The sequence below is a fragment of the Coloeus monedula genome (assembly GCF_965178545.1).
Source record: "Coloeus monedula genome assembly, chromosome: 24".
Taxonomy (NCBI): domain Eukaryota; kingdom Metazoa; phylum Chordata; class Aves; order Passeriformes; family Corvidae; genus Coloeus; species Coloeus monedula.
The window spans coordinates 7,107,323-7,122,722 of record NC_138804.1 but is presented as its reverse complement, the minus strand read 5'-3'; the positions used below and the strand labels follow the sequence as shown (position 1 = coordinate 7,122,722).

The 15,400-nt window shown below is 47.2% G+C and overlaps 1 protein-coding gene across 18 annotated transcripts in view; it reads left to right on the top strand.

The window, feature by feature from the left end:
• The window catches only part of EPB41 (erythrocyte membrane protein band 4.1), a 95,109-nt gene that overhangs the window by 75,797 nt on the left and 3,912 nt on the right, over window positions 1-15,400 (top strand). For 13 of the 18 annotated variants that reach the window (XM_082296789.1, XM_082296786.1, XM_082296784.1 and 10 more), the window contains 5 exons: window positions 9,201-9,662; window positions 10,867-10,995; window positions 13,011-13,112; window positions 13,560-13,640; window positions 15,181-15,288. In XM_082296789.1, coding sequence (XP_082152915.1) covers window positions 9,201-9,662; window positions 10,867-10,995; window positions 13,011-13,112; window positions 13,560-13,640; window positions 15,181-15,279 — 873 coding nt within the window. In that variant the 3' untranslated portion in view covers window positions 15,280-15,288. The remainder of the gene's footprint in view (window positions 1-9,200; window positions 9,663-10,866; window positions 10,996-13,010; window positions 13,113-13,559; window positions 13,641-15,180; window positions 15,289-15,400) is intronic. The other 5 variants (XM_082296790.1, XM_082296791.1, XM_082296788.1 and 2 more) reach the window with 1 other exon arrangement.

Sequence of the window (15,400 nt, the reverse complement as noted above, 5' to 3'; positions counted from 1 at the left end):
CTCTGTCTTTCTTGATCTTCTACCATGAAAGCAGACACGGGAACGGCCTCTGTTAGTACAGGATGAAGACAAACTAAAAAAGCAGGAGATACCTACTGAGACAGCCTTTCCCCGGCCAGCAAGTGAAGCAACTCTTCCAAAGGTTTCTATTGCAATCCCTGAAGAGCAGAAATCACTCAAAAAGTGTCAGCTGTACTCTAGCATTTTTCCTTCTCCACGTATTCCCTTTATGATGTCCTTTCTCCTGGTCCTAGCACTGACTGTTTGGTGGCTGCTCTTTCTCTGAGTGGCAACAGGGTCATGTTGAAACCTCAAGACCAAAGCTCCTGAATTTCTTGGCTCTAGTCTCTGCTGCAACTTCCTTGTCCTGGTCTTTGATCTCCGTAGTTCACTGTCCCAGGGAGGGACACCCTGTGACTGTCGTATTAATCCCACTGTATGTCCTTGTGTGGCTGTGATGGGACCTGGCAGGAGTGGTCATGGATTGCCAGGTCCATTCTGAAATTTCCTATGGTGCAAAAGCAAATTCTGTGAACTGTGCTCCCAATTGCTGTGGGAGGCCAGATGGAGGGAGGAAATGTTGGGAGGAGAGTTTGTTTTCCTGAGCTTCTGTAGACTTCCCATAGGAACGGCTGGAGAATTGCTTTTGAGCTTGTTGTTTTAAATGTAAGATGTTCACAACCTGAAGAACATTTGACACTGATCTAAAAGGGGCTTTGCAGGAATCTGCTGAATCACAGAATCCTGGAATGGTTTGGGGTTGGAAGGGACCTTAAAGATCATCTCGTTCCACCCCCTGCTATGGGCAGGGAACCTTCCACTAGACCAGGCTGCTCCAAGCCCCATCCAACCTGGCCTTGGACAATTCCAGGTATGGAGAGTCCACAGCCTCAGTGGGCAACAAGAGGTCAAATCTCTAGGAAGAACATTGGAATCTAATCCATAACCACTCCATTTCTAGGAAACTCAGATTGGCATTTAAATAAAAAGTGCTGATTCTCACTGCTGCTCTTGGTGATAACTTAGGGACAGGGTCAGCTTTTCATTTCCTAGTGGAGGAAGCCTTTGACAAAGTATCCCAGCTTCCCTCTCCATGCCTATTCTCACATCCAAGAAAATACATAGTGTTAAAGGAGAAAACCCATTGCAAGGAGATATTTATTGTAAACCTAGATTAATAATTTTTTGGGAGTCTGATGGTCTTGGGGCACTTGGGATGTGTTTTATTTGATTTGTGTGGAACTAACTGAGGCATGTTTGCTCAGGTCACAGGGATGGAGTTACCTGCTGTTTGAGCATTCCCTCTGTTGGCATGTTGGCTTGGCCACATGGGGACACACTTCTAATGTTAAAACCCTTGGTAGTTTTTGACTTCTTTGACCAAACCGTTGCATGCTGGTTGTTGTTTATTGCCTACAATGTAAATGTCTGGATGATGCTCCCATTTATCCGAGTTACCCTGGCTGAGCTGTGCAGGCTCCAGCCCAGCTGGCTGAGCAGAGCTGGTTTGTGAGCTGGAGGGAAGGTGGGACTTTGCGTCTGAGTGGTTTCTTTTCTGTAAATAGTAATGATGGGGCTGAGCTGAGCCCCCAATCTCCTTTCAGCACTAATCCATGCTCTCCTGTGTCCACTGGAGGATTGGGCTGGACACAGTCACTCTGAGAAGTGCCACCAGTGATAGCAGCTGCTCCAGCAGCATGGAAGAGAAAGGAGGAGGCCTTCATTACATGGACTAAAATGTGTGAATATATATAAATACTTGTATTTATAACCCTCTCTAGATCTGTATCCGTGTGAACAGTGTTATTTACGAAGCTAGCAGATAACTTTGAAGGAATAAGGCAAACATGGCATGTGCTGTCTGGTCTGAGGGTCCATGGACTATCATGGACCACTCGAGCCACCTCTTGCTCTCTATGTACAGGTTGAGGCTCTGAATGCTGTCTCAGAAACTTAGGTTGCTAGTGAAACCGTTTGTTTTAATCCCACAGGAATCTTTCCAATTCCTCTTGTAACCTGCTCCGATTAGTTCACCAGTTTGTGCCTTTAGGACTTTGTTTTGTGCGGATGCTGATTTTTCATTGGAAAATACTCTTCCCTTTTTAATACACTGCCTTTAATACACAGTCTTCCTCCTTTGGCACTAGGAAGCGTAGAAGCCAGAGGGTTGTTGTCCAGGCATAGTCTGGTGTGAAGGAGAGTGTCGGCAGGCTGTGTCCCTTGGAGCATCCCTTGGAATGCACTTGGACTCCAGCAGATTTGGTGTGGAGTTTAGGAAGACAGAGGTGGGCCTTGGAGAGGAGAGCTGGGGAAGGATGCTGGGGTGCCATGTGCTGTGCAGAAAATGCAGGATGGAGGAAGTCAGAGGATGCTTCTGGCTGGCATTCCCTGCCTGCATCTCCTTCCCAAGATGGTAACAGTTGTGATGAAGAACAGGGATTGTTTGTTCTCCCCAGCCTGGTGTGGAGAGGGAAGACACAGGAATTGTTTGGATCTCTCTCTGTCCATTTTCTGTTTGTATTTCCTGGAGAAAAGCAGGTTGAACACACAGGTGCTTCTGTCCCAAAGCCGTTGCTCAGGATCACTGCTTGGGATGCTCAGCACTGCTGAGTTTACTGCATTTCTGATCCAGTGACAAGAACTTGGAAGCCACACTGGTGGCTTTGTCAAAGTCATGGTTTCTGTAGCTCTGTCACCCATTTCCAAAGGACCTGAAGTCTAAAACTCTTTGCCCAGAGCAACCTTAGACCAGAGTGCTCAGGGTGTCTCATCCCAGCAGGGTAACAGATAGGCTCTGTCACCTCAACTCAATGCTGTAAATCTTCAATTCAAATGGTCTCTTTCTCTCTTTTTTAATCTTGAGATAAGGCTGGTTGTCATCAGCAAAAAACCTTGGAAACTTTACACTCTGAGAACACTCAGGAACATTTTTGGGATTTATATACCAATTGTCACTGCAGAGTATAAAGAAATTGAACAAATGCTTTCTATTTCCCTGGCAATTTAGAGGCCAGTTATCTGTATTTATCCAGGTAGATATGATCCCTCCTGACAGAGGAAACCTGTAACTTACCAGGAACAGAAACCTCATCTGTCCAACACCCCAGGGATGTGCCCTTTGGGCTATAGCCCCTTTCCCAGTCGCTCCTCTGCATTTTTTTCCTGTTTACTTGTAATGCAAAGGGAGTGACAGTCCATGGCAATCCACGTAAGGTCTCATTCCTGCGCATTCTGTATCCCGTTTGTGCACATTCCATATCTCTTACACCTCAGTGCTGTGGTTTCCCCCCTTTCCCACGATGTCAGCACAGGATGCAGCACTGAGAGGAGTATTTTATGAGTCCTGCTGTCATCCCTGTGCACAGGGAGAGCTGACTGGCTCTAGTGCTGTTTAAGGACTGAGATTTCAGGGGATCTGTAAAGGAACCAAGACATGTACTTTGCTCCTATTTTGCTCAGGAACAAACTTCCTGGGACCACCAGCAGCTCCTGGCTGCCTGCCCCGACACTGGCACTCATTAACACAGGGGTTCACACACTCTGTTTGGCCTGGCTGGTGCAGTGCCAGGCTGTGAGTGATGGAGAGCTGAGTTATCCCTCCTGCAATGGCATTCTGGTGACTGGCATGCTGGTGACGTAGGTAGGGTAAGTCTGCCAGCGGTTTTGCCCAGTGTTTTGTGGTGTGGTCACTCAGCTCTTTGGTGCTCATGTGTAGGATCCCACTGGGAGCTGTTGGGGGTTTGGTGCTTCCCATGGCAATATTGGCAGTCGGCTCCACACTCACTTCCTGAATCTCCTTACCCGGATTCCAGCTCTTCTGAGCACCACCTAAAACACACAGTTTCTTGTGCTTTCTTGCTTTAGGAAAAGGTGGACACCAGTATATTGAAGCAGCACATGTGGCAGAGCCAATAGCTTGGAATGGGATTCAGCTCCCAGGCTGCGCTGGGTGTGGGGCTCTGTGTGTGCTGATACTCGAGGTGTTCAGTGCTGTAAAACAGCATCCCTTTTTCTTTTTCAACTGCTAAAAGGGATCAGATAAATGAGGGTGTTGGCTGCATCTCTTCCCATGTCCTGCCTCATGCGAGGAGTGATAGAAGGTGAGCTGAGGACTCTCCATGGGCAGCTCAGTCAGGGCACAGTGTTCAACCAAGACCAGCTCCCCTCCCTTGTGGTTTGTCCAGTATCTGGTGATGACCCTAAAGGGTAGGCATTCCATATCTCCCTCCTATCCTGAAATAATCAGGAGAGGTGGATTACCTCAGCACCAAGGGAAGTAGTTTGTGTTTGGAGGAATGAGGCTTTGCTGTACCACAGGCTCCTGGGAAGGTTGTCATAGAATCATGAAATATCCTGAGTTGGAAGGGACCCACAAGGATTATCAAGTTCAGATCCTAATGGTTATGGGCAAAGTGTCTTTCACTTCACATCAGTGTCAGTAATTTGTCACTCTGAGAATTGTTCCCCTGGTTTATTGGGTTTTCTTTCTTTCCTCATCATGAGTTGATGTTGCCTGTTCTGGCCTACAGAAAGAGGGAAGAAGCTTTCTGGATAAATTCATCCCAAAAAAGGGTTATGGATTCATGCAAAAAACTTCTTGGTCGGTACTTATTAGTGGGTGACCTGGCAGAGGTGGTTCCTCTTGTGTCTGTTTGCATCTGTTGTGGTTTGTGAGGCTGGAGGGAAGGACTGGCTGTGGTTTGGGCCCCTTTGGGATCTTTTAGCAGTGGTAGACAGTCCTGTTGGATCAGTCTGTGGGGACTAGAAACACTTTCTTTTTTACCTAAAATGCGCTCTTTTGGAACACTATTTTGGTTTTGTATTTTTTCTCAGATTTTTCTTTGTAAATATGTACATTTATCATTAATAAATGCTATTGCAAATCAGATCTTTCTTTCTACTGCTTATTAACCAAGAAAGCTATATATGACCTGTGTTAATGACTTCCTTGCACTAACCCTCAGTATTCCTTTCTCAAAGCAGGAGCCATCAAACCCTGGGTCACTGCTGGTGGTATTCAGAGTGCTGGGTCTGCTGGACACTCTTGGGTGTGGGTTTGGTGCTCCTGGGAGAGGGAGCACACAAGGCTGCAGCTCTAAACTCTCAAACTGACCAGAATAATTCAATTGAGGATTAAATCCAGCTTGGTTTAAGACAGGCTTTGTTTGCAGGAGCCCTCTACCAAATGCTTAACGTCACTCTTAACACCTTCTCCCTCTTCGCTTTGGAGACTGAAGTGTAGGAAAAATCAATTACAGAAAGCTGTTCTGAGAGTAGAAGTGGCAGGTCCTGCACAGCTCAGCTACAAGAGCCTCTGTCCTACCTGGTGTGTTAATCTGGGGACAAAATGCTCCTTTTGGTTTTGTAAGTGGAGAAACCACATTCCTAATGAACCACTGCTCCTCAGCTCAGTGGTATGACACAAGCTTCTGATGGGTTTTGGCTGGTTGAAGCTCAGGTTGTGTTTTGAGGCTGTGTCAAGAGTCAGTTTTAACTCCCAGGTTTTGTGAGATTATTTACTTTTGGATAAACCATTTGGCTCATTCTGTGCTGTCACGATTGATCTCAGGAAGGCAGATCTGGCTGCTCATGCTGCTGGTCCCTGAGATGAGCCTGGCACCAAGGCAGAGCTGTAACTTCATTTATGGAATGAGGGAAGTGGAATGAGCAGCACAAAATTGTTGGCGTTTATAAACCCTGATTTTATCTCCTCACCTGCTGCTGCTGCACTAAAGCAGCTCTTGCAGTGCCACTACTTTGTGCTCTGCAGAGGGATTTTGGAATAAAAAGCCCTTTGTGTGAGAGTACCTGTCCCACAAAAGGGATGGGAAGGGGACCAGTGGGAGTGGGCAGAGGAATCATATTGCCCAACAACTTAATTTTGATGATTTAAGTTTTGATCTTGACGTTGTTTCATGTTCCCAAGTCAATGATGCAATGATTGGAGGTGGTTGCTGTGTGTTGTGTAATATATTGGATTCTTGTTCATGACAGAATTTAATCTTTTGAAGCTTTGAGCACACTGTATTTTCTAGGATTACTTTTAATTTTGGTCAAAATCTCTTTTATCCTTCTGTCATCTGAGTAGGCTGGTCAGGATGTTGTGATCAGATCAATGGCAATGAAAAAATCCATTGAAAACCATAAATCCATATGTGATGTCCATTCTTTTCAATGCCAGGGTATGTTGAACAGCTTCTAAACTTTTTTAATTTCTACCTTAAGGCAAAGCAGTTCTGTAAGGCAATGGTGGGTACTGTAAAATAAGGATCTCTTGTTTTCTGCTTTATAATACTTTTTACCCAAGTGCTTTGCCAGCTGTGAGATTGAGCATCAGTTGATCTGGGAGCGCTCTCTGGTGAGTGTGGTTTGCTGCAAAAGCAACATCGTCTCCTTTTGCATCCCTGGTCAGTCACTCCGAGCCTGTGAGCGTCTGTGGATCCTTGTTTGGGGATAACCTAATAACAGTGTCAACAATTCCATGGTCATGCTGGAAAAGAACAGGGCTGGGCGATATTAACCAGCTGGGATTCCTGGCATCTCATGTGGTGGTTGTAGGGAGTTATTGTGCGCTATAACTTCATGGGTTTAGCAATTTTTATTAAATAGTAAGTGGCAATTGACATAATTTTAGCACTCCTTAAGTTTTCTGCAGGATAGTGGTCTGATTTGGGGTGGGAATAATGGAGTATTCAACAGAGAGAGGCAGCAGCATGAAAAAAACTTCCACTCTGACAGCACAGGGCAGCTGGATCACACAAATAGATCCTGATCCAAAACAGCAGGGTCTTGAAAAAAGGCAGGCAAACCAATTTATACAAAAGCACTTTGCGAGAAAAATAAATCCTTTTGGCCATCGGTATCAAACATGCAATTAAGCCTGTTATTAATTTATCCCCAGTCTGAATTATTGTGTATCACTTTACATTGCAATGCTTCAGCTGTATCTTCAGGGGCACAAAGATTTGTATTTTGAGGATGGTGCTTTAGTTGCATTCATGTCTGGGTCAGTTTGTTTCTTCTGGGGCATTGCATCCTGTCCTGTATTTAATTTAGTCTGTGTTCAGCTGCTTCATGCTTGCCTTAGGCCTTGCTGGTTTGGGGCTGTGTCCCTGGAAATGAGTAGCTGGGCAGTCCAGGCACCTCTCAGGTTTCCTGGGTCTCAAGGTGAGCTTGGAACTCTGCAAATCTGAGCTCTAAACATAGGGATGCTTTGGCATTTGCAATTTAAAACAAATCTTGATAAGATCAGAATTTGTAACACATGCTGAAATTCCTATGAGGGAGTTTTACACAGATAATTTTATCTAGAAACAAATACCTTCCCATTAGTTTATCTTCTTACGAGTGGAATAGGAAGGCAAGGCAAAAAGTGCTTCTGATCAGTTGATCTTATCAGGATTTCATTCTGTCGTTCCAGCTTGCATGTTTGCTGCTGCACTTGGCTCTACTGGTGACCACTATACGCACGGTGCAGGCTCTCTTCCAGCTCTCCCTTCCTTTATGCATCTTTCATACAAGATGCTTCCAAAATGCAAATTATTTTCCCGGTCTGTGAAAGGGAACTGGGAGGTTGTTTTGACTGTATACAGATTTTTGACTCATAAATACATCAGTGTTTGTGTAGCTGCTTAATCTGCTTCGTTTTATCTGTGATTCTTCTCTTGGCTGAGTAGAGTCCCAGCTCTTATGTAAGGAAATCTCACTCCTAAGGCATGTTCTGTTAAACCCCAGAAGATGAGCTGTGTCTTCTCAAGGTCCCATGGGTAATTTGCAAGGTTTAGCATCTATAATTAAGGGAAGATGATATTGACAGTATGTAAATTCAAGTTTTAAACCAACAAGAAGAATGGCTGTACACAGCTGATAACCCCATTCATGTTCTGATTTGTGGAATATTGCAATGTAGAGTCTTGTGTTAGGAAATGAGGGTGGGATCTGGATATTATATAGTAGAATATCCTGAGTGGGAAGGGACCCACAGGGATCATCCAGTCCAGCCCCAGGCCCTGCCCAGACACCCCAAATCCCACCCTGGGCATCCCTGGCAGCGCTGCCCAAACGCTCCTGGAGCTCTGGCAGCCTCGGGGCCGTGCCCATTCCCTGGGGAGCCTGGGCAGTGCCCAGCAGCCTCTGGGGGAAGAACCTTTCCCTGCTCTCCAGCCTGAGCCTGCCCTGGCCCAGCTCCAGCCGCTCCCTGGGTGCTGTCCCTGTCCCAGGAGCAGAGATCGGAGTGGCCCCTCAGGAGAAATCTGCAAACTGCCTTGAGGTCTTCCCTTAAATATTCCTTTGGAGGAGCACATATGGAAGTGGGTTTGGATCAGAAATAACCTTTCCCTGTGAGCAGTCTGACCTGCCCATCTCAGTGCTGCTTGCTCTCCCTCCACTCCTATTAAATGCATTTTGCTAAGCAATATCCCAACAGCTTAACAAAAGCACAAGAGGCTGGAAATTCTAATGGATAGAAATCTTACAGCTAAATCTGTCTGGAACATAAAGAAGCAGAGAACTGAAAGATACCTATGAGAAATGGAGGAAGAGCCATTTCTTGATACTAAAAAGGTGTCTGTTTGTTCTTGCATAAAGCGGCTCCTGCTCTTACCCTACCGTTGAGCTGTGCCATTAAAGGAGGTCAGTCAAAGTGAAAGCCTCTGGTGTATAAAATATGAATTATACCAAATAACCCACAGGCTTCAGACCCCACATTTCAAGCACAAATTACAGTTTTTGAATTGCCCAGGGATTCTTGTTAGAAAGTGAGGCAACAGTTTCAAGGAGTTAAAAGCAGAATCAGGGGATGGTTTTGGATTAGTGATGGGTTTTGCTGCCTGTGGAAGTTTTGGATGTGCACCAGTCCCCACTTGATACATTGAAATTATTCCAAACTGAGCAAAAAGCGCTTAGTGGTGGCTCTTCCTCTAGGTGCAGAGAGTTGTTTTCATATTAATTCCTTAATATTTAGGAGAGTGGATTGCTAGTGTACCAGGAAGGCTGTGTCAGTAAAGCACTGGGTACAACACACATAGCACAGAGGTTTTCCAGTGTCTAGCCCCACTGTTGCATGTGTTACTGAAGATGTGATATATGATAAGAACCTGATGTTTTGCCTTGATGCCTTCTGACCTCCTGCTCTCCCTAACTCCCTGCTCTCTTTCTCTCTCTCTCTCCCTGGCCTTTTTTGTGTATCCGTTTCTTTTTAGAAAATGAGTGACTTTCTCTCCCAAGAGGATGTGGCTGCAGTGCCAGAATGGAGCAGTTTTAACACTGGCTTTGCATGGGAGGGCTCAAAGCAGTCAGTAGTTTTTAGTGAGACTCCAGTGCCCTCACAGCCTTTTCCCAGCTGGCACTTTGGTGCTTCCTCCCTAAGCAGCGAGGAGGAGAAAGAGGAGGAGGAGCAGGAGGAGGCGGTTACCAGCCTCTCTGCCAGCGAGGAGGACCTGACATGTGAAAAGGGGGTTTGTGTGGATGTGGAGAAGGACTTGGAGCTCTCTGAGCCAGAGCCTCCCCCAAGCCCTGCCGCACTTCCCTGGCAGCCCTGGGGAGGAGAGGAGAAGGAGGTGGCAGAGGATTCTGAAGACAGCTTTGCCTTTAGAAAGCCACGTGGCGAGTGTTCCAACCCAGATGCTCCTAACGGGCTGCCAGAGCTCATTCGCTGCTTCCAGGTAGTGAGCCCAGCTCCTGCACCCCTCTCCCTGGCTGCCTTTGGAGTGGGAACCCAAACGCTGCAGCAAGCAGATGCCACAGACCCGCAGAGGAGTTGGGTTTGCTTGGCTTGGACTCATGCTTGGAGCTAACGAGCTGGTGCATCTCCTGCAGTCAGTGCAATATGCCCCTCTCAGTTTGTCTTTGAATTATATATGAGCCACCGTCAATTTGTCTTTGCATTAAATATGAGTCCCTCTCAATTTATCTTTGCATGAAATACAATCGCCACGGTGCAATGCCCTTTGCTCTTCTTGGATTGAAGCATCCTGTGGCATTCCCACAAAAAGGCAATATTTAGGCTCAAAAAACATGTAATTTTAGCTCCTTAAGGATTTTGCTGGCTCCGGCTGGACTGGCAGCTGTCCCTCAGCACAGCAGAACAAATTTGAGGTGCTGTCCAGCGTGTTTTGATGCCCCCGTTGTGCTCCCCTCTATGGGAGGGATTTTTGCCTGCTCCAGTGTTGATGTTGCCTTTGGTTCAGTAGATGCCCATTTCCCCCCTAATGATCACAGTGGCATCTGGCAGGGCTGGGGATGGTGGCAGAAATCGAGCCCTCTGGGGAAGCACTGGCTCTGAACTAACTCTGTCTTCTTCTGGATAATCATCAGGTGATGGAACAACTGATTTCTCCCCACCCTTATTTTTCTTTCTGTTTTATCTGACATTGATTTAATAAAAGTTAAAGATCTGATGAGGATTTTTAATAACACAGTGTTGCTCTTGAGGTCAGGATAAAGCTGCTCAGCTGTGATCAAGTCTTTCTGTGCCCAGGGTTGGTGTTAATCCTGACATTAGTATCAACAGATGAGGGTCATCTTTTCCTGGCAGCTGGCATTGAGCTTCTGGTAATTAGAAAGTTAAGAATCAGTGGAGACAGCGTCTGTGGTGTTGTGACACACCCAATAAACCCTTAATGCCTGGTTTGGGCTGACCAGAGTCCACGGTGTGGGGAAGGGCTGGAGGATTTTGCTGCCTGTCTAATCCTCACGCCTGATCTCTGCCCTCGGAGCAGTGTGTCGTTGCAGAGACTTAAACCCAAAGATTTCCAGGCTGACCTTGGTTCTCACAGTGCTTTTATCAGATCAGTGTCAGAACAGCCCAGTCAGGATGTGGAGATGGGAACTGGGTGTTTACAAGATGTTTTTAACCCTGTCTCACAGCCCCCGCTAGTGAAGACACAGACTGTCACCATCTCTGATGTGTCCAGCGCCGTCAAAAGCGAAATTCCCACAAAAGAAGTCCCCATTGTCCATACAGAGACAAAGACCATCACCTACGAAGCTGCACAGGTAAGGTGTGTTCTGATAAATTTCCCAGGGGCTTAATTAAACTCAAGTAAACGTTTTGTTTCCAAGTCCTCAGGATGAGACAGCAGCACCTGCCTTTTTCCGCATGTCTGAGTGCAGCAGACGCGTTAACTGATGCTGTGGACACTATTTCCAGGTGCATCTGGTATTTTTAGAGGAGCAGTGGTTTTGCTATCCCTGAAGAGTAATTATTTTTTCAAGATGTGCTTGCAAACAAAATTTATTTTCAGCCACTGGTGGTTTCAGGAATTGAATTTGTCTGTACAAAGTTAACATGAGTTGGCCTTTTTTCTGCAAGAGATGCCTTGTTTTCCCAGCTACCCTGAAGAGGCTGTTTGTGCCTCTTCAGAACTTGGTTTATAAATTATTTGGTCATTCTTAGGTTTCAACATTGAAATGGTTGTTAAACGCCAAATGTTTTGTATAAAATGCAACTTGAGTGGGTGTGTGGTGATCGGTAAAGTAAAAATGTTAGTGGAGCAATATCAGGATATTCCGGTATGGATTCATTGCCAAGGTTAAAATTATCCTCGATCTAAAACAGGTTTTAATCACAGAATCACAGGATGGTTTGGGATGGAAGAAACCTAAGAGTTCACCCAGTTCCAGCCCCCTGCTGTGGGCAGGGACACCTTTCTCTAGACCAGATTGCTCCAAGTCCTGTCCAACCTTGGACACTTCGAGGGATGGAGCAGCCACAGCTGCTCTGGGCAACCTGTGCCAGGGCCTCACCACCCTCAGAGAGAAGGATTCCTCCCCAATATCCCATCCATCCCTGCCCTCTGGCACTGGGAAGCCATTCCCTGTGACCTGGCCCCCCATCCCTTGTCCCCAGTCCCTCTCCAGCTCTCCTGGAGCCCCTTTAGGCCCTGGAAGGGCTCTAAGGTCTCCCAGACCCTTCTCTTCTCCAGGCTGAACACCCCCATCTCTCTCAGCCTTTATTTATGTATTTGAGATTTTGGAGCCTGTGTCAGCTTGGCTTTGCCATCACTGTGGTTGTCAGCAGCAACCCGTGCTCTGCTGTTGCAGTGAAGTGACTGTGGGATGTTGTTATGGATGCAGGAATCTCATGACTGTGTAATTTGGGACTCCTAAGGAATCCTGTGGCTGCTCAGCATCCTCCCAACTGCAGGATCAGAGAGATGGTTCAGACAGTGGTGGTGAGCATTGCCCTGGCTTTCAGCGAGTAGGTGAATAGAGCAGTTTTGCTCTAACTGGGAAATGGAAAGGAAAGGTGATCTACAGGGCTGGGATCAATGGGCCGTGCATGCATGGTGTGATGTGCCATGAGATCTCTTCCAGTCTGTGGAAAATGGTCCCACCTTGTGGTAATTCCAGATATTGTCCCAGTGCTGAGCGAGCACGCTGCCCAGTGGGCACATGGAAAGCACGGCCAGGATGAGCTGGCCAGGATGACTTAGTTTGGAATTTTTGGCAGACCTTGAGCAGTCGAGTCATGCAGGGTGAGAACCAAGAACCAGCTCTAAAAGTTACTCCTGTTTCAGCAAATGTCTGGATGTTCTCTGCTTCTGCAGAGCATAAAGTGAGGGATGTGCAAGGTGTAGTCAGGAGGGAGGGAGGGTGACAAATACCTTCTGAGTCAGGTTGTGCTCTTGGCTTTGTTGATCTCCATGGATACAGGCAGGTGGAATTTGGGATTGGTGTCCATGCTGGTCTCCTGTCATGGTCAGGCATGGACAGTATGACCAGTACTGTGGTGCCAGCAGCGTGCCCAGATTGGGGTACATCCCAGCCCTCCTGATCTGAGGAGTGTCACAGGTCCTTCTTGCAGGATCTGTGCTTTTCCAACCTCAAAGCACAGGGACTTTGAGCTTTCAGAGACCTGTCCAGCTCTTGTGCACATAGGCACAGGCTGACTTGTTGTGTCTTGTGGTCCATGATGGAGCTGCTGTCCTCAGATTGTCTTGTCTGGCTCTGGTGATGTGGAGCCCCTGCTTCTGTCCCCACTGCTCAGGGCCTGTTCTTGTGTCCCACAGACAGACGGTGGCAATGGGGATTTAGACCCTGGCGTTCTGCTGACTGCCCAGACCATCACCTCGGAAACCACCAGCAGCACCACCACCACCCAGATCACCAAGGTAACACCAGGAAGCACCACAAAACACCAATTCAGACAACAACCTGAAGGAGAGATGGGCAGGGATGAGTGAGAGGGAAAAAAAGCTTTTGGAAGGTCCTTTCAAATACGTGATTAGTACCTGGAGCAAAGCACGAGGGGTTCAGTTTTGGTTGTGTTAAATCTGTGGATTGTGCATTAATTGCAGCACAGTCTGGACTCTGACTGTCCTGTGGGACAGCAGGGAGAGCTGTACTGTGAGGTAAAGCTCTTCCCTGGCTCAGCTATAAAAAATGACTCTTTGACAGTTTTTCCTTGAGCAGCAGCAGTTTTCCCATGACTCTAATGCCGGGTACAAAGGCACTATTTGGTGACACTATTTTTGGATACTGTCTTTAGACAGGCAGCCCCAGTGAGCTCAAACTCCTCTGCACTTCTACACTAACAGTGGCTTTTCTGTCTTTTCTAGACTGTGAAAGGTGGCATTTCAGAGACACGGATTGAGAAGAGGATTGTCATCACAGGAGATGCAGATGTAGACCATGACCAGGTAGGAGTGTGGCTATAATCCAAAGGAGTTTCCCAGAGCTGGCAAAAATCAGTCAGGCTGCCTGTTCAAAGAAAATGTCACCAAAAAATGAGCCAGGGAAATTTTACTGGGGTGGAACTAAAATTTCATATTTTTATAAATTGTGGCTGCTCCATCCCTGTAAGTGTTCAAGGCCAGGTTGGACAGGGCTTGGAGCAGCCTGGTCTAGTACAAGGTGTCCCTGCCCATGGCAGGGGGTGGAATGGGATGAGGTTTTAGGTCCATGCCCAGCCAAGCCACTCCATGATTCTATATCAGTAGAAAATTCCTTTTTGACATTATGCAGCTGAGCCAGCAAAACTGTATTTCATTCTGAAGCTGGTGTTGGCAGCAAAGTTTTGATTCCAGAGTTGTTTTGGACAGTCGTAGGTTTTTTTAAAAAAATCCATTAAAATGTGAAATTAAAGTTTTCCTTGACATCTGGCTGATCTGCATTCATTTTCCCATAACTTTGAAGCACTATTGCTACTCTACAGTGCCAGAAGTCATTTCAGAGCACTCAGCACCTGTGCTACATCTCTTTGGCTTTATATGAAACCTTTCTGATGACTCAGGCTCATTGGCCTCTTGCGTGTGTTGGAAGTGATGGTTTTGTCATCAGAGAATTATACTTTGAATTTAAATTTAGTCGCAAGTATCGTGGGGGTGGAAAATATTCTTATGACAAGATCTAATTTATTAACTCCAACAGAAAATGTCTGAGATATCTGAAATGTGCCTATCACGCTTGCTGGAAGAATAAGCAGGTTATGCTTAATTGCTCTCATCCATCTTCTGCCATGGGGCAGTGGAGAGATGGGGGGGTATTCTTCAAATAGTGCTTTTCCTTTCAGAAATAATGTAATACCACCTAAAGTCACCAAAGTGTGTGGCTGAAGTCCTAGGGGCAGTTTTGGGCACCACAGTTTAAGACCTAAAACAATTACAGAGATTCCAGAGGAGGCTGTGGAGATGGTGAAGGGTCAGGAGGGGCCACATAAGGAGCAGCTGAGGGTCCTTGGTGTGTCCAGCTGGAGCAGAGGACACTGAGGGCAGAGCTCAGCGGGGCTGCGGCTCCTCCCGAGGGGCAGCTCCGATCTCTGCTCCTGGGACAGGGACAGCGCCCAGGGAGCGGCTGGAGCTGGGCCAGGGCAGGCTCAGGCTGGAGAGCAGGGAAAGGTTCTTCCCCCAGAGGCTGCTGGGCACTGCCCAGGCTCCCCAGGGAATGGGCACGGCCCCGAGGCTGCCAGAGCTCCAGGAGCGTTTGGGCAGCGCTGCCAGGGATGCCCAGGGTGGGATTTGGGGTGTCTGTGCAGGGCCTGGGGTTGGACTGGATGATCCCTGTGGGTCCTTTCCAGCTCAGGATCTTCTGTAATTCCATGAAGTGCATCCACTTTTCTTTTTCACACCCTAGAGTTAGAAGCAGGTTCTTGTGCCCTTGGGGATGGTGGCTGCCATGCTCTGACACGCTCTGACACTCTCTGACATGCTCTAACCTGTGCTCTCCCATGCTGTCCCGCAGGTCCTGGCACAGGCGATCAAGGCGGCCAAAGAGCAGCACCCAGACATGTCGGTGACCAAAGTGGTTGTGCACCAGGAGACAGAGATTGCGGAGGAGTAGCCAGGCTGTGTGAGTAGAGACCACCTCAGGTGGGGGCAGGGGGTGATTGATCTCTGTGCACATGAGATTTGGGTAAACAGGGTCAGAGTTGAAGTAAAATGATCATTGCTCTCTGCGGAGT